Source organism: Semicossyphus pulcher, unplaced genomic scaffold (genome assembly GCF_022749685.1).
Source record: "Semicossyphus pulcher isolate SPU_LCO1_2020_fin unplaced genomic scaffold, fSemPul1.0.p SCAF_2, whole genome shotgun sequence".
In the NCBI taxonomy this organism is placed as follows: domain Eukaryota; kingdom Metazoa; phylum Chordata; class Actinopteri; order Labriformes; family Labridae; genus Semicossyphus; species Semicossyphus pulcher.
In genome coordinates, this window is record NW_027211693.1 from 23,167,577 (window position 1) to 23,189,603 (window position 22,027).

Here is a 22,027-nt window from a genome sequence, read left to right on the forward strand (position 1 = left end):
TTGTTTTTGTTGTTTCTGGTTTTAATGCACCATACATATAGACTCAATATTAAAACACATATATTCAGGCTTTCACTCAGCTTGCAAATGTAGTTATTAAGCTTTTGGCATATTTAACAGGATTAATGTACAATACATATATTGAATGGAACTCTTTTTTCGCAAAGATATTTTATGTATTACGTTTTTTTTTCTTATTTCTTCCTTTCATTTTTTAGACTTCATCAGTATATATAAAAGAACTGGTATGGTTTACCGTAAAGCACGCTCATTTCTTGTTCAAGGACAACACGTTGATTGATAGGCACAGCAACAAATCACCTACCAGGTGACGTAGTCACGTCTTGACGTCTCGACCAATAGTTATTCAAGGAGAGGCGGGCCAATTGCATACACCGACTCGGTGCTTTCTGTTATTCTGAAACCGTTGCACTTCGTCTAACGGGATTTGGCTGTCAAATTGTCCGTAATCGAGTTGAAACGGGCGAAAACGTGTTGCCATCGTAACTAGATGATAATCAGACATTTGCCCTCTACACGCGCTGTGCTGGAAAACAAACAGACGCCTGTGCCTTTTTGTCTCAATGATGAGCGGAAGAAAATTGAAGTAGACACAAGGCTTTACATTTTCTACATTTTACTGCCCTGGTAAGAACATTTCTTCTCAGATTTCTCATCAACTTCTAATTAATCTCAAGACTACAATTCGAGTAGCTCTTATTTAATTTATTTTTTTATCTGTTGCCAATTCTCTGCTTTTTTTCTTTTTTCTTTTTTTTTTAGTTTCAGGAAGAACTGATACTGAAACTGTCCTCGGTGTAATTCATAGTAGTCCTGAATACGCTCTGTATCAGCTAATTGTGCTGTTGCACTTCATGTGACAGTGAAATGATTTGTGATTCAATTTCTGCTCAGCTCAGGGGATGGCTGGAAGACCTGACCGTAAAGAGGATGGAGAGCACCTTAGGGACCCTAAGGTTCGTTTCCAGAGCTACTTGCATGGAGGGACCTCCAGCTTGCTATCAGCCCTCCCCACAGTCATCGTCTTCCCTGTGTACAAAACTGTTTTCCGCCAACAGCTCCACAACACCCCAGTTCACATAGCAGTGGAACAGCTCTTGAAAGAGGGGCTAGTAAAGCTCTACAGGGGTGTGGCCCCTCCATTACTGATGAGGACACTGAACGGCACGCTGCTCTTTGGCCTCCAGGACACCTTCGTCCGCCATCTCTCTATGTCATCCCAAAATGTCATCTCCTCTGCATTGCCCGGTCTGGCTGGGTTTGGAACAGGTATTGTGGAAGCTGTGGTTTTTACCCCCTTTGAGCGCGTCCAGAATGTGTTACAAAACGGCCAAAACGACCGTCAACTACCCACATTGAAGAGTGTCCTTGTGATGCTGAAGGCCCAGAGACCCGCTTCAGGGTTCTACAGAGCCTTCCTTCCTATCACAGCGCGCAATGCTCTGGGATGCTCCCTCTATTTCGGTCTGAAGGGGCCCGTGTGTTCTGTTGTAGCAGGACAGGGGCTCTCTCCCATGGTCTCCTCCTTCATCTCAGGGACGCTCACCTCCATGGCAATCAGCCTGGCTCTGTACCCGCTGTCTGTGCTGGTGGCAAACATGCAGGCACAGGTGGGAGGGGAGGAGAAGGGGGTCATGGCGTGTTGGAGGATGCTGTGGGCATCTCGGGAGCGGAGTGTGGTTCAGCTGTACAGAGGAGGTTCTCTGGTTATTCTCAGATCGTGCATTACATGGGGAATCGCTACTGCTATCTATGACAGGCAGCAGAAACGTTCAGGCTGAAGAGATGTTATATAAAATATTTGGTACTATTGTTTTTATTACTATTTACTTTTCAGAAAATGGTGCAAGTACACAATTATTTGTACTTTGATTTTTGTATTTTAACTGCTAACTCTCAACAGGAGCCACGTTAAATATTCATAAGCTCACAAGGGGCTCGGGCCCTATCTTTGTGCAGGTGCCATAATTCCTTCCTTTTTCACAGTTGACATGTCAGTCGGAAAAGCAGAGTTTCCACTCATAACATTACCAAAGGTACAGTTCTGTTCAAGTATCAGAGAGCCAGTTTGCACAATACTTGGACTGAAGCAGCTAAATAGACTTCAGCCGTCATTCAGAATGTCATCTGTGAAAAAACGACAGTGAACATGATCCATTGCCTGGTTCAAACCAACAAACACTGCCAGTTATGTATGTCCCAATTCAGGAACAAGTTAAAGACATGTATGCCAGGACTTGAATTTATTATGAACCAAAGTTGTTAGTGCACATACGGAGCTGGTAAATCACAGGTGCCTTGGATTTTTATTGTCTTAAAGGGTAACTTCTGCAATGTTACTCTTCAAAGTCTGTTCAATCATCATGGGGATCAGATCTCCTGTAAAAGCGGTTGTGTAATGTCCTCAGTGGCTGTCGAGGGAATTTTCCTTTTTTATGTATTTTCATGAATTTCTTTATTTGTAAAAGTAGAAATGGGAGGAAATGAAAGGAAAGAAATGGGGAATGATATCCTTAAAACGTCTCAAACTGGACTCTTACCAGGATTGTTGCATTAAATATATATAGACTGATGATCTCATCATCGTTTTCTCAGATTACAAATGTGGGTGTTGATTTTGGGGAGGAGGGTTATTTACTGTGACAGGCAAGGATTGTCTAACAACACCGGTTTCATTAGTATAATGTGTCATCGATCATTTTTAGGGCTGGACCCTTATATCACCCTTTGCTACCTTGATTTTGACCCTCTGCATCTTGGGAGTCCCCCACTTACAATTAAGTGCAATACTACCCTTTTGCTCCATAAGTGAGAGTGACTCAGGATATCGTTTCATTTTATGTATTAGATAAATATTGAATATAAATTAAAAGACTGAAACAAAGAAGATAAGAGTTAGTGGTCTGCACTGTTGCTTACAGTAAAAATGTCCTGGGCAAGAATCTGCCAGCTCGGGAAAAGTCTGTGAGGCGTTTGCACGTATTACTATGTTTGCACAGGTGTGCATAGACATGCAGGTTATGCTAATTAAAGATTACTATATACTTGCTTAATATTACTGTGAAATGCTGTTAGCCTCCCTGAAATTAGATGAAGTCAGTAAATGGAATAAATGTATTTGTCATTCACAGTATGAGTCTAATGAATAAAACTGTCATCCGTCTGTTACCTCAACATAAACCTGTGATGTAATAATTACTGCAGAATACAGTTATTCATTGAATCAATAAAATATTCTTATAAATCATGTAGCTCAATGTTTGTTTCTGTTCTTTTACTTTTCTAATACATAATTGTCAAACCATGTCATGACACAATCAGTCAACTAGATGGCAGTGTGCTAAAAGGGAACACACGAAATCATCCCCACATCGATATAAAGGGAGCTCAGTGGCTGTTCATTCTTCCAGGCAGGTAACAGGAGGAACAAATGATTTTAGAGATAACAACAGGGAACGGGCAGCTGTGCCAGAGGAGCAGCCTGTAATATTTCAGGGAAGTCGAGCATCAGGCGTGTCCAATTAAAATGCTTCCTCTGAGCTATGGGAGCCAATGAGAGACAGAGCGTCGGAATCCATGTTGGCGTGCAGAAGGGCGTGTGGTCGCTATTTAAACCGTTGGCTTTGCACAGATTACACAGACGCATCTTACCTGCAGAAGTCTTTGTCACCGCGCGCCCGTGCACCAGGTAAACCACTCTGAATTGCCTCTGCTCTTTAGCCGCATTCAAATGAACACTTAATAACTGCAATACAAATAACATAATTATGGTGTCATTATTTCTACGTATCTAAGGCTTATGGGTGTTATGCAACATTTCTGTTAAAGGCCATTCCAGTATAGGCAATGTTACTGGATGTTAAGTTAATATACATGGCAGAGCTGCATTCCTCTGCACAGGGCTGTTACTGTTTGTATGATTTAATCATGATATCTTGTTGCTTTTACATGCAAACCTGTCGTTAACAGGCCTGCTACGACTTTTTTCACCTGTCACACCCTCTCTGTGTTGTTCTGCCTCTCTCCTAAAAGCAAGATCAACGTTTTATTTATATTGTGACATGCAGAAACCTGCTTTAAATAGTCATATCTTTTGAAAAACTGTGATGTCATCATCTTCTTCTTCTTCCCTGTGCAGACACGCTCTACACAGAAGCATTTAGTTTTCAGTTGTGTGCTGGTGTTGTTTGTGATGTGCATTTAATGTATTATTTCCTTAATCTCTTTTATGACGACACATACATGTACTCCAGTTTAGAAGTACAGCAAGTCTCTCCTTATCTTATTGTGGAAATTAACACCTGTTAATAAAACTAAAGTAAATCATGGCACCCTATTAGAGCTTTGTGAGCAGGCAGGTTATAAAGTAGTGGGCGTTGTTTCTTGTTACTGGCTCACATAACTCTAGAGTTCAGCCCAGGACTGTTTTCTGTTACTGAGGTGGGGCTTGATGTGTGTACCTGTATGAGCATGTTCTGCAGACAACACCTTCAGTGATGAAATCTTCATGTGTTGCATGCATTCTTTCGACACTCTCTCCCACACACTTTTACTAGTCTTCTGATGTGAATCCTAATTTTTTTTTCTCCATTGTCTCCACCAGAAACCTTTCAAAATGAGTGACAAAAACACTGAAGTCCAGAAGGAGGTGGAGAAATTTGACAAAAAACAGCTGAAGAAGTGTGACACAAGAGAAAGTAACACACTTCCAACTCAGTGTGGTAGGTGTCTAAGAAAGTGTTCTCCCAACATAAACAGTTATTCTCTCTCTGATCCCATGGATCTTTGCTTTGCGCTGCTCAACACCTCCCTTACTGTCATTATAAAGGCAACTGCCAACATTACTCATCATCTGCAGGTACACACCCAACAACCCGAGAGCTCATCCTATTTTCCTACGCCTGAGGAAAAACATAAAGATCTCTGTCAAGTTAAAAGAGTATATGAAGGGCCTTTATGGAGAAAACAAAGCTTCATGCTATCCAGAAGAAATATGAAATTGTTAAGTTTACATTAGAAGAGAATGACTTCAGATCTGGTGTGACATGAAGCAGCAGGAAGAAGGGGCTTTACTTTTAAGTGGTGTATGGCTGAATGGATCCGTCTGACTCCGACTCTTTCTCATTATGATAACGGTCTATAAGTGGGGAGATATCCTTGGCAGGCAACACCGCTAATGCATGTTAGCTTTTCCCAGAAGAACTATGTTATGTTACAGTAGAAGAACAAGCAGTTGTTTAGCATAACATGAGTCTGCTGCTGTCCATTTTTATCTGAAATATACACACTCAAGTCAGTTGGGTGACCTTTGACTTTAGACATGACAGCTCAGGATGTTTAGAAAATGTAGGGTTTTTTCTGCTACAGGCTAACTTGTGGTAGCTTATGGTGTTAATATGTCATGTAAATGATACTGTACAGCAAACACTACCTATCTACATTTTATTTAATGTTCTACATGGTTTACATTAAGGACAAATTACCTTGATGATGTCAAAATGATGTCATCCAACCATCAGATTAAACTCAAAGGTTAAAAAATGTATAACAGAAGGTCTGTGTCAAGAACTGTGAGAGCAGAGTATAAACATGCATCTATTTAATAAAATATGCTGTTTGGTTGCATTATGGGAAATGTAGGATCCAGCTTTCTTTTTCCATTCTAGAAACTATAATGTAAGATATATCTGCATCTCTGATTAACATGTTTTTAATGTATTTCCTGCTAGTTTTGCTAGTGCAGCGCTAAATTGCAAGCACATCCTGCACTCCAGACAAAACAAACCGAGAAAGGGAAACACTTGACCATTGACTTGTAGCTTATTTGTTCTAATTTTAGTCTCCTGACTCAGTTACAGATTGGTCACCTCATCTCTCTCTCTCTCTCTCTCTCTCTCTCTCTCTCTATTGTGTTTATACAGTCATTGAACAAGAGAAGAAATGCACCCAAGAGAAGCAGTAACTGCAATGCATCCATCATGATTTCTCCCATTCACTCCTGCCCTCTTACCTGCTCGTCCTTCAGTGGGGAATGCTGTCCATCATCTCCATCTCCGCCTCTGTTTTTGGTGCCGCCATGTTTGATCAGTAATGGTGTTTGGGCTGATGCTATGGGGAAAGATCTGTCTGTAACCCAGAGTTAACTAGTGTAATCGGTGATTCTTTTGTGCTTTTCCATACTGTTTAGCAGGCTGCAGTAAGATAATGATTTGGCGGGTCATGGAACTAAACAGTAGAAAAATGATTGTATCAATGGATAATCAAAGCTATTGCAATGTTAACAATACCATAAGTCTGCCTGTAAATTGTGCCATCCAGGACATGTTCTGCAAAATAACCCATAAGATGATAATTTTCTTTTAATAAAAATATACAAAAAATGTTGCATTTGTGTCAAACTGTCCTGCAAACACATATTTTATCAGGACGAGACTTTTTATAATATAAGCGGGAGGTTGTCCAAGTATTTGTCAACCATAAGTGGCAAACAAATATAAAGATAGCCGCATTTAAAGCTCAGGTGATTCGTCAAGCTCTGTTATTGCAATGAGTTCCCCAGTTTAACCCCATATACCCAAGTTAAGGTGTAACATTGCTGGTTAGTTGATGATGATGTAGCTTTCTAATCACATGTATGTATTATTCTCCATATCATGGTTAGAATATTTAACTGGTCACCAACAAAAATTGGGTTTAAGCTCTTCAATAATTAGTGAGTCGTGTTTGTCAATAATTAAACTTGAAGGGATTAAATAATTAAAGGTTACAAGGTTCAAGGGATTCTCTACATATACGGTTCAGTTAACAGGGTGACAAAACTACCTATTAAAGTGCTCCAGTGTGCACAATAAAGAAATAACTAATGAAAGATATAAGCATTTGATACTATGTCAGTATTCAAAAGTTGTTGCCCATTTTCCAGCTTCTGTTACTTGATCATGTTTGGCTGTGTGGAAAAGGGTTAAACATCTTTCTTTTTCCCAATAAAACTGATCCCTGTTCTGGAGTAGGCTCTTTCAGTTTGCCATGAGTCAAATATAATTGATTGCGGTTGAGAGGGGTTGATTAAATCTTTCTCACCCAGTGAAAACCTCCCCCATCTAGAGTTACAACACGTCTAAGCCTGCGGAGGAAAAGGGAGTGGATCTGTTGCAGGTGTTGCACATTCCACATCAACAACAAGAGATACCATTTATGTTTGAAAAGTGAGATTTAATGTAGTTTCAGAGTCACATTAAAACTTCTTAAACTGCATATAAAGTATGACAATATGTCTTTGTAGTACTGAGCCTTAATGAGAAAGGAGACGTAAATCACATGGTTGAGTGGTTGAGAAATGTTTAGACTACGCATGTGGATTGCTTAAGAAAGTGCAGGCTGGTATTTTCCACAACAAACCTGTTCAAACGTGTTTAGATAGCAGCATGCAGCACCAAGAGAGCAGGATATGCTTTATACTGTTTGATTACCTTTTGGTCTAATCTAAGATAATCAAAAGTTACGCAGATGTTCAAATTCCCTTTTGTTATCAAAGACTGTGGAAGATAAATGATAGGTTACATGAATCTGCAGAAATAAATTGTACGCATGTTGTTATCTTTTCTAATGATCTTTCAGGCTCATGCTTGTCTGCACTATGACAACATGCAGACAAGCATGAGCGATCCTGAGAGATCATCGGAATGAATGAGAGCAACTAATCACAGCCACCTGAACTGACTGGCCCTCCGCTTGATGTGTGTTGATTGTCAAAGCACTGGAAAAACTCTCATTTAGCTAGTCCATGTTCACTTGTTGCATTAAGAGAAAGAACACGAGGACACGACTAATAATAGGATTTAGTTATAGGATTACAGTCTTATTCAGTGTCTTTAAAATCATCTTCGAACCATCCAAAGACAAAAAAACCCACAATGTTATACATGCATGCTGCACCAACCGCATAGTGAGATTCCTTGTTGACTTTCCCACCCTTATTTTTATTGCACCACCATCCTGACAAGTGCACATGATTATTATTTCTTGTAAAAACGAGTTATACAGGTTCTTTTATCATCTATACTTCCTTAAGGTTACCACGTCCAATAAAAGAAAGGATAGGAATAAACTTCACACAATAACTTCTGCACGACATAATAAACACAAGTTTGAGTTTGAAACAACCATTACAAAAAAAGAACACTTAAACCACAGTTTGCAGTAAACTCATGTAACGTTTTTAACTTCGTGAAAAGTTCTGCTGTCGTCATTCATGAAAAAAGATATCCCTGAGGACCTTTTATGACTCTTTGGTGGCATCGGCCTTCCTTTATGGAGTGGTCTGCTGGGCCAGCAGCATCACAGCTGCAGACAGGAAGGGACTTAATAAACTAGTGAAGAAGGCCAGCTCTGTTAGCGACAGGAGGATGATGACAAAGCTATCATCACTCATGGAGTACAATTCCCACCCCCTGCATGGCACAGTAACAGCGGGGAGCTCCTTCAGTGACAGGCTGCTTCACCCAAAGTGTGTGAAGGAGAGATACTGCAAATCCCTCCTTCCTGCTGCAGCTGCAGTCAGGCTCTTCAACCAAGCATGATCCTACATGAAAGCACACACCCAAACTGAAGATAAATTCAATGTCAATCACCTATGTGCAACCATGTGTAAAAACTACAATACTCATGTGCAATAATATTTGCAATGCGCAATAACATTTCCAACCATTTTGTGCACTGTATGCTTTGTCTTCTTCTGTGGAACTGAAAATGTTTCCAAACTGTTTCATTATAATGTGCACCGTGTGTTTCTTTTTCGTTTCTTTGCTGCTGAAAACACTGAAAGTTTCCCCATTGTTGTGGGAACAATAAAGGTTTATCTTGTCTTATCTTTTTCGCAGGCAGCCCCGCTATCCTTCAATTTTAGATCATATTTATATGTAAGTAACCCTTCACTCAGCTAGTATTTAACTATTTCTGGGTATCCATACAAAATAAAGAAAGAAATAATATATATATAAATAATAACATATACAAAATATCAGTTCTAGTACTCAACACATGAAAAAACTAAAACTAAACTAACTAAATCTATATCCTTTTTCTAAAAAAACTATTAAGTCACTGTCAAAGGTTGTTGCAGTTAATAAACAAGGATCTATTCGGCTGTGGTTGGCACAATTATGCAAACAGCGACACCCAATGGCGTCAACATATATTACATACAAATATGTCATTGCAGTACCGCTTCTCCCCATAGAGGGCGCCAAATGACAGCGGAAACCAGTCTATGGGGAAAACCCGTAGGGGGAGGGGCGAGCGCTTCTGCAGGTCTGTTCACTGGGGCTAACTAAAGTCCACCAACAAGCTAGTTAGCAGTGATGAACGCTAACGGCGATGCTCAAGCAACAAGCGAACATGGACTAGCTAAATGAGAGTTTTTCCGGTGCTTTGACAATCAACATACATCAAGCGGAGGACCAGTCAGTTCAGGTGGCTGTGATTAGCTGCTTCATTCATGCGGTCACTGGTACCCGGAGGAGTTTGAGCTCTCAGTGGCGGGCAACCTAAGTCATCAGCTCGCTGGGACAAGTGGGACAACACGGCTCACTCACCGGTACGATTGTTTTGCTGATAGCATGCTAGTGTGGCTAACGGTAACTACAGTAGCGTCCTCAACTGTACACGTATGAATGGATATAGTGTAATAAAGCGGGCGCAGGTTCACTGCTTGGAGGTAAATATGAGTGTGTACAGCACCCTCTTGTAGCTAGCTTCTTGAAACGGTGGTGTTATTTGCAGCTGCAGCGTTACCAGGACAAATAAAGTGATCATGTAAATACTCGTGATTGTTAGCTGAAGTCGGCTAGTTAACGCATCAGTGCGCGTGTATTCTAAAGCTGCTTCACGTGACCGAGACTAAAAGCGTTCCATGTGCTTTATTTTTTACTGTTTACATGTGTTTTTTGTTGTGATTATGATGGATTGAGTTGCTGCTGTATTGTTTCATTCATTCAATGTGTATTTAGCAACATAACCGTTTGCATGTAGTCCTATCAAGCCTGGGCTCTAACGATAATGATTACTTCCTTCCTCTCAACAGAGTAGGAGCATGGTGGTCCCGGACAGTGCCAGCGTGGTCCCCCAGCCCGAGCATGGCAGTCCCACTGGCCTCACGGAGAGCTCCAAACCTGGGTGCGAGGAGGAAGAGGAGGGGGGTCAAGACCTGGCGGGGGTGGAGCTGGAGGAGGTCCGAAAGCTGCAGGAGCTTGTTCGTAGGTTGGAGGTCCAGAATGAGACCCTGCGCAACAGGGGGAGCAAGACTATCATCCACAGAGGAGCCAGCAGCAACAGCAATCTCACAGCTGCTGTCAATATCAATGAGACGCTGACTTGTGAAGATATGACTAATTCCCACCTCAGATTGGAGCACAGCGGCAGCACAGACTTTGAGCTATCACCCCCTCAGGACAGCAGCAGTGGCGAAGACATGTCCCCTCTGCCCATGGCCAACAGGCTGGAGGAGGATGATGAGGAGGAGGTAGAAGAAGACGAACAGGGTCCGTGTGGGGGCTTTCTCACCTTGACCTGCAGCAACGGAGGGGGACAGTCCCAGGAGCTAAGCCAGACGCCAGAGAGCCCCTCTCAGGGAAGTTATGAGTCAGAGACACTTGCTGAGAGCGACTCTGGGGTCGACCAAACTGCGCTGGATGAGGTGGATGTCCTAGATCTGGAGGATGAGTGTGCAGAAGTGGAAGACGAGGACAGCTGGTATGTTTTATTATCTGCAGTGCTCGTCTCTGGTCTTTAGTTATACTTTGATAGCCTCTCATTTTCCAACATGCATTTCTGTCACCACTGGGCAGATCAGTTCTGCATCTAAACTTTTGCAGATGTGACAGAGATTACAATATCTCTGCATAATATGTAAGAGTGCATATAAGTTACCTTCAGGGGAAGTTGGTTGCAACACACACTACAGGGATGCAACGTTTAAAGTTTGCATTTTACAATCGCTGTGTCTAGATAGAGGAGCCCCTTCAGCCAGATGAGTCACATTTTCTTTATTTTAACCTCTGATTTGAAAGTGCGTTACTCCCCCACAGGGCAGTGACTATGTTCTGTTCTGTAGCATCAGATTATTTTGATTTAAAGTTAGACTTTATGTTCAGCCAAGACGGAAACAGACTTTTTTTTCCCTCGTCCACAGAGTCAAGTCTTTTCTTTGCTTCCTAACTGTTAATATTTACTGTAAATTATAGCGTTAGTTAGGGAGAAAAGATGGAGAAGAAAGGCGCTGCCGTGACATGGAGGCGGAAAAGAAAGGGCAGCCTGCCAAAGTGAATAATTTCAGCAGCAGTGCGACATGTGAGAGGCTGTTGGCAGTCTCTTAGACTTGACTCTGCGCTCTCAGGCCTTGATAAACATCAGGCATGACTGATATGCTACCTGTTTGTCAGGCTAGGAGGAACACCGAGGCTTTTGTTTTTATCATTCGCCCTCATAAAGATGCTACAGGCACACGAAGTCTTTTATTTCAGACAAACAATGCTTATTATTAGTGTTGACTTGACCCAACATAGACCTCCATCCACTAAGCCTTGTTACACAAAACACTGAGGATCAACAAAGCTTTTTCTGCTTTAGTTCAGTCCTGAAAGCAGGTTAGGTCGAAGCTTAGTTATTGTTCTGAAACAATGTGAACTGCTCATTTCCTTCAATTTAATAGGCAGAATAAAATGACCCAAAGCAGTAAAAGATGTTTCATTACAACTACATATTCACTTTATGCCAGAGATCAGTCCAGACGTGTTTGTTTATAGGTTGCCTAAAACAGGGACCATATTGTGCTCCTAACGGCTACTTTAGCAGCTGAGTCTCAGAGCTTAACAGCCCAACCATTCACGGCTTATTTTCAGTTTCCCATCATTAGCCATACCATATGTGCTTTGCGAGGTTATCATAGCCAAAACATCCAGTAATCCTAACGGCGACATAATCAGATCTGCTCCGGGCTGGATGCTGCCACATGGCTAAACTGCTTTGGGTGGGATTGCGCAGCATGTGATCTGAGGCCTCCCGGTGTGTAAGCAGCATGCGACAAGGACAGAAACACCGGAGCAGAGAGCAACTTTATGATGTCTTGTAAGGTTTTTCATTCATAGGATAAGTATAGACAGGCACGTTTTAACCCCACCAAGTCAGGTCCAAATTGCAATCTGAATGTCCAGCTTGACCTTGAATCTGGCCCATTTTTCTTTACGATCTTTGTTTACCTATTAAAAGTTAACATAACATAGCTAAACATAGCTTAGCACAAAGCCAATTAGATTCCAAACAAAGACCTGAACGACAACCGCCGTAACTTGCGCCCCTTACTTTGAAAGTCAGGGAAGCAATAGCAGAATAAACCTGAACTTAAAGTTGATCACACTGTGTCTTAGATATCCAACCTGCCTCCAGGATGCTCCTCGTGATTGTGGTTATAAACAAATAGGGCACTGCTCTTTTTTTTTTTTTTACTGAAAGGAAGAGCAACTCTTGTTTTCACAGCAACTTCATTTTAAGTTATTATAGAACTACTGTAAAAGTGTGAAGTACATTTTTTGACCAATTCAAGGAGTTTTATTTTGTCCAACTAAAGGGAAAATCAAGGTGAGCAGATTAAAGAAGTGTTTGAGAACATTTTTATTTGATTGTTTTATTTTACCTTTATTTTATTAGGAAATAATCCCCTTGAGAAACAAAATCTCTTTTAAAAGGGAGTCCTGGCCAAGACAGCAGCATTAAAGTTTCACATGAAGAAGAGACAACAGACTAAAACAAGCAGAAAATTCATCTAACAATAAACTTAACAGCATGCATCAATAAGACAGGTGCATTCACTTATCAAATGATCCTTAATCCTGTTTTTATAATCTTCAGAGCTAATAAATGGCTCCACTTTAAGGTGACCATGCAGCTCACACAATGACGAGGGAGCAAAAACATTAAAAGCTCTTACTATGGATGCACAATATTATTGGCACGTTATCAGTGTCTGCTGATTATGGCCTGAAAATGACATATCGACATATTTTCCACCAATAAAACAACGCTTTGATTATGCACAAATGCTCGATGATTCCCTAAAAAAGAAAAGAAAATGTTACATACTAATAAATATGGACTTTTGTACCTAACCTAAGTTTAAGTACGTTTCTTATATTGCCCAGTGTATATGTACATTTTAAAAAGCACTGTATTATGTTATTTCTGCATCTGCCAGTGGGCCACTACAATAAGAGTAGGCATGATATCAATTCCACTACAGGGGAGACTTGATGTTCTCTGCAATCAGGTGGGGAAAAAAACACATGCTTAATTTATGGGTATGTAAATCAGCAAAAGGGGTTGGAAAATATCGGATATCGGCAAAAACTCCTCTATCGTGCATCCCAAATTTTATCAAAGACAGATCGCGTTCGAGGGATGACAAACATAAGGTGGAGAAAAAAGTCAAATTAAAAAACAAGAAGTTAGAAATTATGTACTAGAAATAGGGTGATGTAGTTTTTCAAAAACTGTCAATAGGCATATATTACCCCACCGCTGCAGCTGTGACGGGTACACTCTAATCCATAAATACTGCCCTGTTTATCTCAGATATATTTAAATTTTATTCTACAGGTAGGTCCATCTTTTATATGACATAGTTTTATAATTTGGTCTGTATTTATTGGCAAAGCAGTTATATTAAAGAAACTACAGTGGCCGAATGGCAACAGCCGGGGGATAACCTGTGACCAGAACTCACGTGCGAATGGATCAACCACCAGCAGAATGTGCGTCATTATTCCACATCAAACCCAGGGTTCACGTAGTATCACCCTAACCCCCCCCACACACACACACACACTGGAAATCTTTTCTCGGTAGCAGGATGTGTGACCTGAATTTTGCTCTCTGTATTGTTGCCCATTCCACTGGGAAATGGCTCCTTTTGTGTTTGCCCAATGGGAAGATGATTTGTAGTTGATTGCTCCAGAACCGGTCGGTCCGGGGCCCTTTTGTGAGGCCAAGTCAAAGGATCAGCCCATGTGACCGGCAGTTCAAGGCTTGTGGGGCACTCGTTGGATGTTTGCGCTCACTGGGGCAACACTTGACACATCTTAAGAGGGGGCATCTGAAAGACACACTCTGTAGTTGATTTTCTGATCATGGCTTGACCTTGTGAGTAAAGCCGGTTTTGGCAGTTAAACTTAATGTGCAGCCCTTTCCAGTTATGAGACTAAGTTTAAGCTGTTGTACTTGGATAACAGGGATTTTCAGGAATACTTTTTTCCTTTCCTAGACTTGCATTAAATTAATATAGCATGCAGATGAAGCTGAGGTAATTTATCCCAGCAGTCATGTTAAGGCTGTGATAAGGATGTTGAAGGTGCATCAGTATTTACTGCCTCACTGTTTGATCTGATCACATCATGCACAGTGTTTACACAGCTTCAATGTTTGCTTAATGCTTAGCTGCCTCCGCTAACCATTTAGTGGTTGGGCGTTAATTCTCAGTCATGCCTGTGATGTATTTACTGCATGAAAAACATTCTTACTGTGCATGGTGCATACCACACAGGCCAGAAGTTCCCCCTAATCTCTGGCTTGTATTTATTCAAATCTTTTGCTCTGCAGCTACCGGCACTTTTGACAAGCACAAAAAGTAGATTAGGCTTACTTCTCGGGTCCTGAGCTGCCTTCACCCTCGCTCAGTTTCCCTGAATCTGTATTAGTCTCCCAATCCCCTTTACTGCATGTCGTTGCTCTCATTTCTCTGGGTAATGTTTTTTTTTTCTTCTTCCTTTTCTCTACAGGTTGTACGTGTCTCCAAAAAAGCAAGTAGCAGATCAAGGGCCAGAGTCTCCGCTGAAGTGGTGTCGGCAGGCTCTCGACCACCGCAGCCCGGAGACGGAAATGGCGTGTCGAACCTTGATCAACCGTTTGGACCAGTGTACGCGCTAAACTAACAAATGCAATTGTTTGACGCTCAACACACAGTGACAAAATATTAGTTTTTCATCATTTTTATTCCGCCCCTTTGTAAGATTAATACATTTCAGTCCTTTAAATGCTAAACAAACTTTCATTATAAGAAGATTTCTGCATCTGAAGGTCTGAGTCACATGTCGCTGCCACAGGGAGAGAGTCTTACCTCCTGCTGTGAATCTGCCGCTGTGCTCTTATTTACGGCTCACCTCCACCGTGCATGTGCACAGATCCGTGTGTGTTTTAGTCATAAGACAAAGCCAGATTGAAGTGTACATGCGATGTACTGTACTTTTCTACGTGCGGACAGAAGTTTGTGTCTGATCCAACAGACCACATGTATTATTTATCCGGCTCGCAAGCTCTTACTTCCTGCAAGCTGCAGAACCTGAACAACAAAGCTATTCACACCAGGACTGAAAGGCGTCATGAAGTCACGGGCTGGGTTGGATTACCTCCCCCCCGGGTCAGATCTCTCTTTTTTTTAAACCGCTGCAACGGGCCAAAAAACTGCCTTGGCGACTTAGAGCAAGTTTCAGCCAATCTGCAGAAACTGTAGAGTTAGCAGTTATAGGACCATGTTGTCCAAATGAACAGAATTTAGTTTTAGCTGCAGTATAAATGCAAATATTTCAATGGTTTGTTAGACTAGACTAGACTATAAGGAAAGCTGCTTCTTCAGTTCCTTAAACATCTGCAGCCATGTGATGGTAGCAGGAAGATGTGTTGATAGATCTGCAGCTTCTGCTTAAAGATGGGCCTTTGTGCTCTCACATTTGGCCTTCCACCGTGTTTACTTTGATTAAAAGCACGTGCAAACTACATCCTGCTGCTACAAAACAGTCACACGAACCTTTACACACATCCGTCAGGTCTGTTTTAACTCAATATTGTACTTGTTGACGCAGGAGGCGATGGATTACCAAGCACGTTATTCCGGCGAAGCACACGTGCTGTGTCACATTGTAAATAAGATGCAATAATTCGCTGTTAAATAAGCTACTATAACGACTATAATATATATAAATATTGTCGGATTCTCCAATAGGTTATTTTATGAGTCCATCGCCAGCTGCTGCGGATGTTGGTGCTGTGGCTTTACATCTTAACATCCCAACAACATGCTTTCCTGGAGCCATGCGATGGCTCAGCAGTTTCAGAGCGATGAGATCAGTTCTTTATGAATCACCACACCCTCAGACCTGTATTCACCTTCACCCAGCCCTTTTGAACTTTGCACCGCCGCACCTACACGAACCCAAACAACAGCTGTGTTTGCAGACGCCCAGGGAGCCGATACATCCAAAACCAACCGCCCTGCACCTGCTGTTTCCTTTGTGCAATTAAAAAGGGGCCCTTCATGTCATTAACATTGTTCACAACCACAGCTCTTCATGTCTCTTTCTCTATGTCGCATTGTTTTCTGAGTATGTCCTATCTCTCCTCCTCTGTTCCCTGCAGCGTCTCGATGGAGGAACATGTACTGTAGCCCGTCAGCAGAGGCAGCCTCTGCAGGCTCTGCAGGCTCGGCAGGCTCCGGCCTGATCTCTCCTGGGTACCACAAATCAACTAACAAATCCCTACTAACCTGTGGCAGCTCAGGTATGGCATGACATTAACACACTGTGCTCCTCATTTTCTGCTCAACACAACAGTGGGGCTGACGTCAGATATTGTAAGGATGTAGGTCAGACGATGTGTGTGTGCACTTATGCATCAACAATGTGTCCTCTTGGGGGATCTGATGGTAATTTTTAAAGACTGTTCTGGCATTGGTGCATGTTTTACCCAGTTTATTGTGCGTTACATATACTGTACATTACTATTAATCTAGTTTCCGAATCAAATCTCAAGTTTATTAGATAGATTTTCTTGTTCTATCAGGCAGCCATTGTTTCACCATCACTTTAAAATCAACAAAGAATTTCTCTCTTTGCAGAAAGGTTTGATATTTCTGATTAAACACTTCTATCAGTGAATTTATCTTCATGTTGTATTTAAATGAGCAGATATGGTGTGTTCCTGGCAGATAGAAAACACACTGTAACACTAGAACACTGACATTTGGTCAGCAATTATGTACAGTATATGTGGTTCTTACTTCAGGGCATAGAAACAAAGCGTTTAAAGGTGTCTGACAATGCTAACCTGTGAGAAATGTATAACCTTGCACTCTTGTTTTTCCTCACATTGTTGCACTTCACTGTACACAGACCAACAATACTGATGCTGTCGTGCAAACCCTGTAAATAACCACTCTTTGCATGAACTTGTAAATGCATTGCTTGTGGGTGTGATCTATCTAATCCTGGACTTTTTATATAACCAAATGCCCCTGGATGGTTTTGTCATTTCATATTTGTATCAGTCTGAGTGTCGGGCCTGTGTTAGACAGACATGCCTGGCAGGCGGATTTTGCATACAGCTTTTCTTGGCATCATCAACAGACAGTCCTTTTTCTAGACGTGTGCTGCTGGGCAAGGCCGGGGTGAAGTCCAGAGGAGAGATGTGTTATATGAAGGCAGCAAATGTAGCTGTGAAACAAAGATTTCACACCTTAAAATCTCAGATTTTGATGACGTCACACCTCGAATTGATTGTGACTGATGGCGCTGCTTTTTTCCCCCAATATTCCTCAACTTCTTCCATTGACACTTTGATGTGCTACTTCGTTAAATTACCTTACAGCAATATACATTTTTTTCATCCTGATTAATCGATCCCTGTCATATCCTTACCAGCGTCTGACAAATCCCTTTAGCATCTAGTCTTCAATGATTAGGTGATGGTCTGACATATGCCATGATCATTTTTGAAAGGGGTCTATTAATCATGACAGGGCTTTTAAACTTGTCTTATTTATATATGTTTTTTATGTGGGCTGACATCTTCATCCTAAACGGCACTCATAGTTTGAAAGCTAGTTATGATCCTGTCATGTGAGTGCCCTGTGGCTGTGCAGTGTCAGGTTTAAACCTGGCACCATTTTTATGCACAATGGTGGACAATTTGACACTGTTCATGCATAGGGATAATTACGGAAGAGGATTAGGGCCACTGAAAAAAAAAAAAAAATTAAGGTCCAATAAATTTTTATTTTTACTCGGAGAAAAAAAGTCAGAATTCTGACTTTAATCTCCTGACTTCTGAATTCTGATTTTTTTTCTATGAATAATAAAAAAAAAAAAACATTTTTATTGGACCTCAAATTTTTTTTCAGTGGCCCTAATCCTCTTCCGTAGATAATCCATGCAAAAATAAAATGTTTAAAAGTAATTTGAATGTTTATGAGAGTGCAGCACAATCATTTACTCACATCTTGAAAGCCCTCCAACCAATATAATACAGCTCCTTATAATATAATATTCTTTGCACTGGCTTTTATTTGAGAATTTATGGTAATTCACTGCAACACAAGTTGATGTAACTCGTAAAAAATGTGGGTAATGTAGTTCCAATGTTTGTATGAGTGAATATGCTTGTTATAACAGGTGTTCCTACTGTGTTTACAGGCGTCACAAACATGCAGTCGGCCCTGAGCTCGCAGTCCTCCATAGACAGTGAGCTCAGCACATCAGACGACTCCATCTCTATGGGCTACAAGCTGCAGGACCTCACTGACGTCCAGATCATGGCTCGCCTACAGGAAGAAAGTGAGTGGAGGTGTTTACTTCTGTCTATGACAGTTGATGAGCAAAGTTAGCCTCATCGTAAACATTTTATTTCTAGATATTTTGACTCTTTAAAAGCTTTGGTTGTCTTCTAAGGTTTGCATGTGTGTTTTGCATGGCTCCCTGTGTATGCAGTTTTCTTTTTAACTATTTAACTTCTTTAACATCTTTTGTGTCAGGTCTGAGGCAGGATTATGCTTCCAGCTCAGCGTCTGCATCACGCCGCAGCTCCACAGCCTCCCTGCAGTCCCTGCGCCGGGGCGGCACATACAGCGATCAGGAATTTGACAGTTACAGCCTGGAGGACGAGGAGGATGAGTTCTGCTCCATGCCCCAGCGACGACATCGCTTCACTCCCTCGCCCTTGGGCTCACCCCGGTGCCTGTCTCCCTCCACCTCCAACCACGGTCAGGAATACAGCAGCAGACTTTCTGCACCACGCACAAGAACACCCAGACGATCTCTCCAAGGCCCCAGTGCAGAGCTGCTTAAATTTGCCAAGAGTGAGGGTAGGCTAGCAGTAATAATTCAGCATTCATACACTCAGTCAAGAAGATTGACTCTACAAGATTTGTCTTGTACCAAAGCTGTACAAATACGCATCCTGTTGTTGCTTAATGTGCTCTGTATGTGTGGTTCCAGAGGAGTTAAGGCACAGCATGCCTAATCTGGCCCCACGCACCAGCCTACGTTCCCTGGAGGCAGTCAGAAACAGCCGCAGCATGGAGGCTAACCTCCAGAGCTCTGGCAACCGCATGTCCCGCCTGCCTCACTCCCCCTCCACAGGTAACCCCTACCCTCTTCACCTGGTCCGCACCATTCCTCTAACACAGGGGTCTTCAACCCTGCTCCTGGAGAGCTACCTTCCTGCATGTTTTAGGTTTCTCCGTAATCTAACGCACCTGATTTGAATGATCTGCTTATTATTAATTTCCTGAGACGCTTCAGTTGGTTGATAAAGAGTAGATGATTCAAATCAGGTGTGTTAGAGTACGGAGAAACCTAAAACATGCAGGAAGGTGGCTCTAACATGATGGCACATGCATTTGCCCTGCATACAGCCCTTTGCAGTCTCAATCTTATCCGACCATTTAACCACCTCTTTACCTGCATGACCACAGTTATGGTTTCAACAATAACTGGGCAGATTCTTCTTAAATGGGCTCATAGGAATATTTGACAACACATTGATTTTGCTTATGTTACACGCATGTGAGTGACAGGATACATGCTCTTTGAAATGGTTCTACTGATCTACAAAAAACTGCTAACAAACCATCTTGGATGCAATGCAGGTTTCAAAACAATAACTTTGCTCTGCAAATGTTTTATGAGGAAGGAAATTTATTCTACATGTAAGAGTGCATGCAATGAATAACACTGACTTAACAAGAATTACTTTGTTTACAAGAAAAATCACAGGGCACCTTTTTCTTTAACAATGAATGAGCACATAATTTTGTCTTTTTAATTGACTACAGTTTAAATAAACATAAAAAGGTTCACAAAAAACAGATACTAAAAAGAGAGCTGTCTGGTTTAGCCCAGCTGGTAGAGCAGGCGCCCCATATACAGAGGCTAGTCCTTGACACACTGTTCGCAGGTTCTACTCTCGGTCTGCCGATCATTTGGTGCATATCATCCCCCGCTCTCTACTCCTCATATTTCCTGTCTATCTTAAGCTGTCCTATATAATAAAGGCTAAAGCCAAAAAAAAGACAACTGTCATACACAACAGTACTGTACAGTATACCAACAAATATCACAAATAAATCTGTGCAAACAGTCCTGTAGCAAATAAAAGAACCATAAGACAGCAACATAATAAAACATTGTAAAAATGTCTATACAAATATTTATCTACAACAACTACAACAATTATAAACGCAATGTACATGTAAAGAAATGTATAAACAGTATTATGTTTTAAAAGGAAGACACAGACAAGGATGTTGCCAAACTGATATCATCCCCAAATATCGAATATCGGCCTGTCATATTAAAACAGATGTATGGATCTAACCCTGACAGTCTAATACTACCCACAAACGTTATCATAGAGTTTCACCAACCATCCCAAATTTTCCTAATCCCAACTCCTTTCCTGAGCTCTCATCTTCCCTGACAAACCCAAGCTGCTGTACAGGTAACTCTCCTTTCATACTCACCTGCTACATGATGATTCCACTACTCTGCTCCGAACTTCTCATTGATAATCCAGCACTGCTTTTCCCAGGTTTGCCTTCAACTCCTAAAAGCCACAAGTGCCTCAAATAAGAATCTGTTTGAGCTTCTGTCATACCACTGTGCCTTTCTTCCTCTTAAGGGATGGCTAGTAGTCGGCTGCGGAGCAATGGCCAGTCACCTCTCTCACTGAGGACTCCAGTTAAAGCCGTCGCTCCGATAGCAGCTGGTCGTCAGGCTTCCAGAGGTCTGCCGGTTGTCCAAGCACCGCCTGCAGGAGGGGGCCGCAGGGTTCAGTCCCCGGGGTCTGCCAACGGTGGAGCCTACATACCTGGAAGAGCCTCCACTGGGGCGGGGAGGCCTGCGGTGGGCCGCGGACAGGCAGGGCCATCCGCATCCACAAGGAGTAAACTTTCACAGCCCACCAGGAGGTGAGCACGTAAATGGGAATTATGAGATATTAAGGAAAAAAAGGCAAACTAGTTTTTATGCCATTGAGATCATCACAATCACCATCACCATTTGGTACTTTGCTTCCTGTGTTAATATACACTAACTTCCTTTTTTTATTGACAGGTCTTTGGGCATGACTAAAATCTCAGATGAAGCCTGGAAAGATGGCTGCTATTGAGTCTGGACGGCTGAAGGATGCTCACTGCTGCAACCCTCATCCCCCTTACCTCTCATCGTTCAAATTGCATCACAAATGTGTCATACATCCTTTCGGTCCCCCATTTCAAACTGGAGCCCTGGGCTGCACTGGATTCCTAGTGAAGACTCATCTCTTTCCCTCGCATGAACCCACACAGAGAGGTTGTGTAGGCAGACAAGACGACACATGTGCACACTCCACTTGTGATATGGACCAACTCAGAGCTTCCAGAAGATTTGTTTGTGTCAATTTTACTTATTTTTCTATGGTGATCGTGAGAAACTGCTGGAATATTAAGGGTTCTAGTACTGTTCTGTTGATGTAAATTATATGAAGTCAATTTAAATGAAGATATTGATGGTTTGTTCTTTTTCCGTGTGAATTCCAACTAGATGAAGGAGCTGAGTGTTGCATGCTTGGTTTTGTTAAATTATCCCTACAGCCTATCCATCATTATGTAACTGCAATATGACAAATCCTCCATATGTCCCAAATGATCTGT

At 41.8% G+C, this 22,027-nt stretch overlaps 2 protein-coding genes and 1 long non-coding RNA gene across 5 annotated transcripts; all 3 read left to right on the forward strand.

Moving 5' to 3' along the window:
• Positions 1-513: 513 nt before the first annotated feature.
• Positions 514-3,263, forward strand: LOC138598613 (solute carrier family 25 member 53-like). Its single transcript, XM_069670429.1, has 2 exons — positions 514-648; positions 916-3,263. Exon 2 carries the CDS (start codon positions 924-926, stop codon positions 1,800-1,802), a length of 879 nt encoding a protein of 292 aa, XP_069526530.1. The 5' UTR covers positions 514-648; positions 916-923; the 3' UTR covers positions 1,803-3,263.
• Positions 3,264-3,601: 338 nt separating this feature from the next.
• LOC138598163 (uncharacterized) lies at positions 3,602-6,406 on the forward strand. Its single transcript, XR_011308638.1, has 3 exons — positions 3,602-3,709; positions 4,625-4,742; positions 5,943-6,406. It is a non-coding gene; the product is annotated as an uncharacterized lncRNA (long non-coding RNA).
• A 2,949-nt stretch (positions 6,407-9,355) lies between these two features.
• Positions 9,356-21,669, forward strand: LOC138598741 (SLAIN motif-containing protein-like). 3 transcript variants are annotated; one of them, XM_069670580.1, is made up of 9 exons: positions 9,356-9,616; positions 10,103-10,770; positions 14,847-14,983; positions 16,480-16,620; positions 18,531-18,671; positions 18,869-19,198; positions 19,332-19,475; positions 21,016-21,304; positions 21,450-21,669. In XM_069670580.1, exons 2-9 carry the CDS (start codon positions 10,112-10,114, stop codon positions 21,502-21,504), a joined length of 1,896 nt encoding a protein of 631 aa, XP_069526681.1. In that variant the 5' UTR covers positions 9,356-9,616; positions 10,103-10,111; the 3' UTR covers positions 21,505-21,669. The 3 variants fall into 3 exon arrangements, with proteins under 3 accessions (XP_069526681.1, XP_069526683.1, XP_069526682.1); XM_069670581.1 differs by lacking the exon at positions 9,356-9,616 and adding an exon at positions 9,704-9,736; XM_069670582.1 differs by lacking the exon at positions 16,480-16,620.
• The last annotated feature ends 358 nt before the right edge of the window (positions 21,670-22,027 follow it).

What these genes read in the sequence shown, in the direction of transcription:
- LOC138598741 (XM_069670580.1), top strand. Translation starts at nt 10,112, where the DNA reads ATGGTGGTCCCGGACAGTGCCAGCGTGGTCCCCCAGCCCGAGCATGGC. An exon ending in GGCTCGCCTACAGGAAGAAA is followed by an intron (nt 18,672 to 18,868) that starts GTGAGTGGAGGT and finishes CTTTTGTGTCAG; the next exon opens with GTCTGAGGCAGGATTATGCT. An exon ending in GCCTCACTCCCCCTCCACAG is followed by an intron (nt 19,476 to 21,015) that starts GTAACCCCTACC and finishes CTTCCTCTTAAG; the next exon opens with GGATGGCTAGTAGTCGGCTG.
- LOC138598613 (XM_069670429.1), top strand. Translation starts at nt 924, where the DNA reads ATGGCTGGAAGACCTGACCGTAAAGAGGATGGAGAGCACCTTAGGGAC.